General features: G+C 36.1%; 1 protein-coding gene across 7 annotated transcripts; it reads left to right on the top strand.

Moving 5' to 3' along the window:
* The first annotated feature begins 216 nt into the window (after positions 1-216).
* On the top strand, positions 217-8495 carry LOC147556134 (protein SCAR3-like). Of its 7 annotated transcripts, none has more exons than XM_086663891.1 (10): positions 217-1103; positions 3891-4054; positions 4125-4248; positions 4324-4456; positions 4664-4728; positions 4903-7249; positions 7376-7468; positions 7588-7689; positions 7825-7932; positions 8203-8495. In XM_086663891.1, the coding sequence occupies exons 1-10, from the start codon at positions 946-948 to the stop codon at positions 8248-8250; spliced, it is 3342 nt and encodes a 1113-aa protein (XP_086520017.1). In that variant the 5' UTR covers positions 217-945; the 3' UTR covers positions 8251-8495. The 7 variants fall into 7 exon arrangements, with proteins under 7 accessions (XP_086520017.1, XP_086520016.1, XP_086520019.1 ...); XM_086663890.1 differs by having other exon boundaries at positions 482-1103; positions 7373-7468; XM_086663893.1 differs by having other exon boundaries at positions 577-1103; positions 7591-7689.
* The last annotated feature ends 859 nt before the right edge of the window (positions 8496-9354 follow it).

Here is a 9354-nt window from a genome sequence, read left to right as displayed (position 1 = left end):
CGATAGCAAAATCAAGTCGACACCACTAATTTCTATACATTATTTAGTAGTAATTCAATAACGTCGTTGCTTCAGGAAATACAGTTTTTGTTGCCAACCATTACAAGATTTTTGTTCACAAAAATGTAGGGAGAGCGGGTATTTTTTTTAAGTCAAAAAATTGAGAGGGTAGTTGTAGCCTCTTTTTCTCCTTAAACGAGTTCATCACCAAAACTTATTATCTTTAAATATTAGTATTCCGCCCAATTAAAATTGTATTTCTGAACAATCGACTTTTAATAAGTGATATCACTTTGAAGTTACATTACTTTTTCTGTTAAAAGAAAGTTAACATTACTTTAGTAGCTCACACTCTTAGCATCGCATATGTAAACATCAATTATCAATAAATAATTAGGTTAAGAAAAAAGGCTAATTTATCTTTTCTATTTTAAATTGGATAATTTTATCTTATCAATGGATCCACTTTTTGTCAAATTATAGTTTGATGGGGTTCACCAAAATTATGACACCCACGTTCTTAACCGGCTAACCGTCAGTCTTTCCTCAAAACACATTTTCGTCATTTAACTCAACAGACTTTCTTAGGACACAACAACACATTATTAAGTTAGTCAAGGGTATTTTAGTAAACTTCTTAACCTTCTCTCTCTCCTCTTCAATCTCTAACGGAATTCTTTCTCTACTGTCACCAAATGCTTCTAATTCAGTCACCTATTTATATTCCCTTTCTAATTCTTGGTTTTTTTTCCTGCCATGAAAGCTCACCTTCAAGCTCTCTCTCCCTCTAGAATCTCTATCTCTCTACTGAATTGGAGCCAACAATCCTTGGTTAGAGAGGTATAATCTTCCACCTCAGAGGTCAAAGGTTCGAAACACAGGCTAAACAATTCAAAAAAAAAAAACAGCGAACTGGAGAAGTGTAAGGAGTAGATAGAGAAAATAATGCCTTTGGTTCGATTTCAAATAAAGAATGAATACGGTTTGGGAGATGAAGAGGTTTATAATGAAGTTAATGATGAAAATGATCCAAAATATCTTCTTGAAGGTGTCACTGTTGCTGGTCTTGTAGGGATCTTACGTCAGTTAGGTGATCTTGCCGAGTAAGTTCTTTCTTCTTCTTCTTGACTTCTTCTTCTCTCTTTTTCATCCTTTTGATTCCTTTTGGTGAACTGTTTTTTCCATGACAATGGCATGTTAGTAATTGGTGTTCTTGAATCGATATTATAGTTTAATTGAAGTTGAGTTTGAATATTTTTCATGTATTGAGATTGGTTTGAAAATGGGGATGGAAAATATTTTATTATTTGGGTTAAGAGTTCATTTCCAGAGAGTAAAAGAATGATTTTTTCTATTTATTTTTAAATTTCCTTGGAGAAATCAATTATGATTTGGGAATTAACTTGCCCTAGCTTTTCTCTGAGTTTATTGATTTGAATTGTGATGGGACAATGTCAATAATTTGGGAATGCAGCCGAGTTGGGGCATCAAAAAGATCCACAGGTTTTAGACCCAAAATAAAATTCAAAATGGGATTAAGATCCAACCTTCTCAAAAAAATAGGATTTTAGTCTTTTTCCCTACTGGAAGAAACATTGTTAATACATAATGTATTATGTATGATACATATAAAAAAAATGAAATAAAGTATGAAACTTTAAGAATAAATAACACGTTATTTATGAAACAAAACAAGAATTAATAAACATAAAAACACAGTAACTTTGACATATAGACATACTTTAACTATACGAAATGTATTTTGTTGTAGAAATATACAGAATTGATACTAAATAACGTGTATATTGCGAAACAGATAGTAAGTTTGAAATCAATAAAAAAAAAAATCTGAGAGAAAAAAAAGAAACAGAATTTTGGAGATTAGTTTTAAAAAGTGGGTTTTTCATATATAAAAGGTTATAATGGGTATTATGATTAAATAGAAATGATAGAGATTTATTTTTTCTATAGAGATGGGTCAATTTGGACTAAATATCCATTATAATTATTGTTTAGGCTTAAAATCCTATATTAATATTAGGGTGGACTAAATGTGTGTTTAGGTGTAGACTTTTGGACTAGGAACTCAAAAATTACATCAGAAATAGTCCACACGGTATATTAAAAGACTCGGTCAATAAAGATTGACTAAGTAGACATCTTTAGCTTTGGTCCAAAAATAAACCTGATTGCATTTTAGCCCTTCGTCTTCGCCTCACCTGTCTCCACCCCACAACTTCCGACCACGGGCGGAACTAGGCAGGGGCGACCACTGGCTGCAGCCACAGGTCAATTCTTTGGAACTTCTATGTAACTATGTTATATGTGAAAACGTAACGAACTTGAGTGTCAGCTTGGTGGTTAGTTCCCTAGTCTAACACACTCAACATCATGAGTCCAACCCCTTCCTCCTCAAATCTAAGTTTTGTTTTCATTTTTTGAATTAATTTCGTATTGGCCCCTTAAATTATGTATTCTTTCACTTTTGGTCTCACGTTATGCCTCGTACTTCTGACTTTAGCCCTTTTTTTTTGCTATTCAAAGTTTTACCTTTTTCCTTAGGTTCCATCTTATGTTCTAGTAATTTATTTGTACCAAAATTACCTATGATCACATACATTATAAATTTTTACCTGTTAGCATTTCTTTAAGTTTTTTTTATGTTTAATCTATTAACGAAAATTTCACGTAGACCTTATTTTTTCTAATGTTGAAGTTTTGGAATCACTTTGGATTGAAAAATTAAGATATATATGTATAATGACAGAAAAAATACCATATTCGGCAACAACTTGGTTTTGAAATACTATTTATGAGTGCCTAATCACTGGAAACAAAAATTTTGGTCTATTAGTAATTTTAGGCTAGTGCCCGCTAACTTAAATTCCTAGCTCCGCCCTTGCTTCCGACTACCACCACCACAACTCCGACCACCAACCATCATCACTACCATTCTCTCTCTCACTCTCTCTCTCTGCCATCTTCTTCTCTCTCTCATTCTTTCTCTTCCGGGCCAGAAAAAGGTGACAACTTTATATTCATGGTTAACTACAGTCTACAGTTTCCCAAATTGGTTCTCCTAACCCCCATTTAGGGTCATGAATGTAGATAATCTAAACATCATATTTTTGGTTACTAGATTACCTTTTCCCATGGCAGACAATTTTCACATGCCCCCTTATGTGTGACGTTATGTGCGCCTGAAACAGTGTCTTTTTTTCCTTTCGGGTGATGTGGAGCATATGTGGCTTAACTTAAAAACCACGTCAACATTTTATGTCTGCTAGCAAGTTTTATTGTATTCAAACTTCTAAGTTATATATTTAATAATGATCATTGTATCTAATCTATACTACAAGTAATAGTTGAGGAGCGAGGAATTAATTCATTAATGATGAAATTTATCCGAACTCTTCATAAGAAGATTAACTAATTGAAGCACTGATCTCATAAGGCGAGTGTCTTCTTCCCTAGTCCACCCTTGTCCCTAGTTCCCTTTGTAATGGTGAATGATTAGTAAGGTCAATAACACCTTTCAGATGAAAAATGATTGTTGTGACTCTCCAAACTCATTCAAGTAACTGTCGAGCAAGAGGGAGAAACGAGAATGATATAATGGAGAAATTATGCGATATATCTTAAAACCGTGTGGACATGCAGATACTTGTGAGTTGTAACAAAAGAAAATTGTTGCTTAGTCTGCAGTTTTAGTGGTAGGTACTGCTGAGATACAAGAAAATGAAAATTTCAGTGCTTAGTTTAGCACTCCGGAGTTCGGACTACCTTTCGCATAAAATAATTTTTTCAAGTTTCACTTTAACATACTTGTTATTATGCTAGTTGTGTATGCTAATGTCTATACCGTTATTGCAATATCATGGTAAATACAGGTTTGCTGCAGAAGTTTTTCACGATTTACAGGAGCAAGTGATGACAACAGCTGCTAGAAGCCATAAAATGATAGCTCGTGTACACCACTTAGAAGCATCCGTTCCAGCAATTGAGAAGGCGGTTCTGGCCCAAAAGAGTCACATTCTTTTTGCTTACACAAATGGTATGTGTTTGCTGCGGTTATTCTATTTACCAGAGTATTCAAATATTTACAGAAAGCAGGTGATTTGCAGGTTCTGACTGGCATCCCAGAATCCAAACTCATCGAAATCACTTCGTATATAGTGACCTGCCACGTTTTATCATGGATACCTATGAGGAATGCCGTGATCCACCTAATCTCTACGTGCTTGACAAGTAAGGTTTCAGTTTCGCTTTTATGGGTTTGTCCTAATTGTCCGACAGATACTAAAATATATGACTAATTCTCAGATTCGACAAGGGTGGCCCTGGATCCTGTCTAAGGAGATATTCAGATCCTTCGTATTTTAAGGAAGCCCTGGCTACCTCTGAACAGCCGACTCGCGACAAAGCACTTAGAGACAAGACAGCGTGGAAAAGCTGGGTAAAGATCTATTTTGACTTCTATCACAGTAAAGCATTAGTGCTTCGAAATTCAACTTCAAATGAGTAAAGATAAACGATATTACTTTGAACATAAGTTATACATGTTAATTCGATCTTTCATCATTTCAACGAAGCAATTTCATTTAGCAATCACTGGATAACTCTGAATTAGCTCTCTTGTTCATGTTAAAATATGAATGGACAGAAAAAGGGATTGCAACGAAAGAGAAGAGAAGCGTCACATGGTGTGTCGATATCTGATTCTGGCAGGTACTTCTTCATTCCCAAATTTCTAATGACTAGGAAATCAAATGAGTTCAACAAATGGTGATCAAATTCCTAATGTTTCAAACAAATGGTGATTAAAATCCTTGAAATTACTTTTCGGAACCAATCACTTGATTAGTTTGATTAAATTAACAATTGTCTTATCTGGTTAAACAGTATTACATTTGCTTCTCCAACAAGTTGTAGCCAATATTCTGCAGCCGAGACTATTTCTACATCCACCATGAAATCAAAATCTGAACAGGATGACGGGTCTACTCATTTTGACCCGAAAATACTGGAGACCCAATCTATGTCTTCCGACTCGAAATCAAAGCTGGTATACCCCGAATATGTTTCTCATGTAAATGTTAGTTTTCCCGGTGATCATGCTGATCAGGAGCTCAGGTCAAAGCTAAATGATGGTTCTATTCTTGTCAAAAAACGAGAGAAAGAAGAATATTATGGTTTCAGTGAGTCTAGTTCAGAACCAAGTATCACTAGATCATCTTTTGTTAGTTGCGATGAGACGGCAGAAATGTCGAGGCCAGCGCGTCAAGAATCAGAGAAAGTTTCCGAGGACAAGGAAAAAGCTTCAGAGCTGCTACCATCTAGCTCTGACAAATATATGTTGAAGAATGGAGCTCCTATGTCTGAAAATATTGATATCGTAAGTATCGTATCTGATGCAAGTAACAAATCATCTGATGATGATGATGCTGACTCTTTTGAAGATGCACTTAACACCATGGAATCAGAAGTTGAGACTGATGTGGAGTGTCAAACAAAAAGGGAACTGTCCTCGCCGAAGTTAGAAAGTGAATGTATAGAATGTGAAACGGGTCATGTGCACGAGATGAATGCTCAAACTTCAGACTCGTCTGATGCTGAAACTTGTGCATCTAGGTACAGTTCCTCGCACAAACAAAGACGACAGAACTTCTCCAACTCTGTTTCTTCAGACAATCTGATCCATATCCAGCAACCCCAAGTGAAGAGTGTGTCATCTGATGAACATGTTTCTGTCACTAGTTTCGAGGAAAATACTGACCGTTTTAGTGTTCCAAGAGAAACAGATTTTGAGTCAGCTAACAAATGTCCTATCTCTTCTGACTCTAATATTTCCAGTTCAGAGGTTCCACTAGTTGATAAGATTGTGAGCCAGGCTGACGAGTCCGAAGAGTCTTCTGCTAAGATTTCCGAGGGACCTTCCGTTAAGTTTTGGACAAATGGTGGTCTTTTAGGACTTCAGCCGTCAAAACCTCCAGATTTTAAGACAATTAACATCGACAGTCGAGATTCTAAGGCTGGTAAAGATGAAGGTTCTCTTTCAAGTGAAACTGTTGTTCCCAAGTCTTACTCTAGTGGACCGGAGATGCTTGTTAAGACACCTGAAAATGATGACGATTCTAAGGCTGGTAAACATGAAGGTTCTCTTTCCAAATCATTCAGTAATAAACGTAATGACGATTCTATGCCAAAAATGAATTCAGGAGTAATAGTTATGCCAGAAGACGATGTCGATAAATCTGGAGGTCCATATCATACTACTAGTAGCATAACTAATGCCAAAGGACATTTCTTGACGGAAGAAGTTAGTGCGATGAAAACTGGTAAACCGAATTTGCATGATAATTATATTATGCAACCAGGGAGAAATGAAGGTGTTTATCAAGCATCTCCCGAGCGCAACCCTAGCAAACAGTTTAACGAAGGATCTCCAGTGAAGTCAACTTGTTCTTCACCACCACTACAACATATGAATATCTCTGTCCCCCCTCTAAATGTTCCTAAGAGTTCTGCCCTGAAACTGAAATTCCCCGATGAGCATCATTTTTATCAACGCAATAAGGATGCCATGTTTCCTTCATTTCAGTTGCTTCCAGAGCTATCCACTTCAGTACAGAGTATGGACTATGAGTCTGATGACGATACATTCTATAGATCCTCTCCAGATATGTCTGAGGAACTTATGAGCCAACAATCACATTCAAATTCTGAGGAGTGCGATTTTGAAGAAACACCTAGAAGTACTAAAAACTCTTCGCATAGAGTGTCATCAGATGAATCCATTTCGAGCGCGTTTGAGGAAGATGATGTAAATGACCTCAGCACTCGTAATCCTAATAAAAGTCCCAACATGGGTTTCAGTTCATTCCGTGGATGTCCTGTACTTGATTTTCCAAGTTTTGATACTATGGAGAAGTTGACAAATAAGCAAGAAATGGAGATAGAATGTGGTCCAAAAGATGATATAGACTTGGAGTTACAGTATCGTGACATAGCTACTCCACGGGAACCTAATGAACCTATTCCGCAGCCAGCTCTCGGTGAACCAACCCCACCATCTCCGCCTGATGAATCAACTCTACCACCGCTTCCTCCAATGGAGTGGAGAACAATAAAACACGAGTTTTCCGTAGAGGAAAATGAGCAGAATTCGGGGTATTCAAACAAACCACAAGTCCCAGTTGTCATCCTTGCTCAGTCACTTAAGACAGATACATCACCTCATGATGGCAAGGTAATCATGCAACTCTTCTTGATTTATATACAAACATTTCGTTATCTTCTTTATTCCTTGTAGCCTGAACTTTCTCGGAGCAAGTAAGTATACATTACAAGTTAAGATGCTCTTTCTATGCAGCAGGACAAAGAGAAATTGAGTTCGGAAAGTATCGAGGCTTCAGATGGAGAAGATCTGAATGAAAAGGAAGATTTTTGGCATCAATTGAAAAACAAGGTTAGTTATGTTATTCTCTTATTTCTGGTCAGGTTCTTTCGAGGATGAACTGATGTATATCTGGTTCAGATGTCGGAATATTGGAATCTGAAGCCGCGAAGTTTAATCTTTTTGTGCAGCAGGACCAAGAGAAGTCAAGCAGAAGTATTGAAACTACTCAGGCGTCAAATGACAAAGATCTGTACGAAAGGGAAGATTTAATGCATCAAATCAGAAGCAAGGTGAGTTGTGTTCTCCTGTTTTTCAATGCAGTAGGATGCTAGAAATCTGATTCCATAACTTCTATATAGGATTTAGCTAATATAACTTATTATATGCTATTGCTTACTTATAATACTTTTCTCGATGAGTTCTAGTCGTTCATCCTTCGGAGCACAACAACATCGAGACCAACCCTTGATACAAGTCCCACGGCCAACAAAAAAGTAGCTGCGCTTTTAGAAAAGGCAACTTCGTTCCATCAGGTTTTATATCTCTTGTTTCTTCCATTCTCATTTCTCACTACATCTTCAATTTTGTTATTACTCGCATTAACAATGGTAAACATAGGCCTCAACTTCCATTTCTCAGGGCGGAAATGTAAACATCTTCGCTGTTTTGGGTCTCGACGGTAGGATAGCGACATTTTGTTGGCCACAATAAGAGAAATATAAAAGACCCGAGTATCATGACTACCTTGTTTTTCCTTATAATGTCTTGTCCATGACTAACGACCGAACTACTTTTACTGTCAGGCATTTGTGGACGGGGGAGAAGAAGATGATAGCTGGACAGACGGTTAATTTTACATAATTAATGATTACATTACTCAATATATGAGAGATCGCCTTCTTGATCGTCCGAATGATGAAGTCGATATTTTGTTATATATGTGAATAATCTCAGTTCTTTTATGTAATTAAAATTATAGGTTTTTTTCTGGTGTAATTGTATTTTTCCATGTTTAGATTCCAAATAATTTTGTAATCCATGATCGAAAATAATTTATCCATCCCTATAAAGCAATTTAAGTTTTCGTTTTGTAGTATGAGTAAGAGAGTATCTCTTACAAAATAAATAATGCAATTTAGTGTAATTTTAAAGGCGCCCATTATTTTTGCTAAAGTTGCCTTTTTTAAGTGCACCCCCACAAATTTCCTTAGATGGACATATTTCCAACTAATTTCAAACTAATTCATTAGGTTAAATTCTTAGTGTTCATTTGGAGGCCTCAGCCACCTTGTTTAAGAGATATTACATGTGTTAATAGCGAAGTTTTAATTGGAAACATATAACTTTTTTAGAATGTAAATGCAGGCTGCATGGACATTTGCTGTTCAATATATGATCAGTTTCTAAACAAAACGCATGACATCAGTGTATTTTTCTTGTTTAAACACATGTACTTTTACAAAGAACAACTCTGATGGAATTGTTTATTGAACATGGTGCTCGGAAGTGTTGGCCATACAGGGCCGGTCCCGACTTTTCGGTGGTCAGAAGCGAGGTCTGAAAATGTGGCCCTTTCTATCAAATTGTAAAACGTATAAATGTATTGCATGAAAACTGTAAGTGTCGCAAAATATTTTCATCATATATATATAACAAAATAGCTTTTTGATAATTTCAATCACTGAAACTTTGTTCTTCTTAAATTTTTCGATGCAAAGTCATTAATAATCGTCGAATAATCAAGACTGTCAGCCATATCCTTCTCACTAGATAATATAGCTAACCCGTTTAACCTTTCTTGCGACATAGTAGATCGAATATAAGATTTAATCAACTTCAACTTAGAAAAACTTTTTTCTGCAGAGGCAACAATAACTGTACTGTTAACATAATTCTATAAGAAACCCATGTGTTCGGTTAACAACCTTTCATATCTTTCAAAAAATCTAGCACTT

Source organism: Eschscholzia californica, unplaced genomic scaffold, assembly GCF_041429995.1.
Source record: "Eschscholzia californica isolate CP2 unplaced genomic scaffold, dmEscCali1.0.p SCAF_2, whole genome shotgun sequence".
Taxonomy (NCBI): Eukaryota; Viridiplantae; Streptophyta; class Magnoliopsida; order Ranunculales; family Papaveraceae; genus Eschscholzia; species Eschscholzia californica.
This window is presented reverse-complemented; position numbering and strand designations above follow the sequence as displayed.

Bases quoted from the DNA above. Each gene is read 5' to 3' on its own strand.
- LOC147556134 (XM_086663890.1), top strand. From the start codon at position 946: ATGCCTTTGGTTCGATTTCAAATAAAGAATGAATACGGTTTGGGAGAT. The intron at 4,457-4,663 runs GTAAAGATCTAT...ATGAATGGACAG, and splicing joins AGACAGCGTGGAAAAGCTGG to AAAAAGGGATTGCAACGAAA. The intron at 7,469-7,587 runs GTTAGTTATGTT...CTTTTTGTGCAG, and splicing joins GGCATCAATTGAAAAACAAG to CAGGACCAAGAGAAGTCAAG.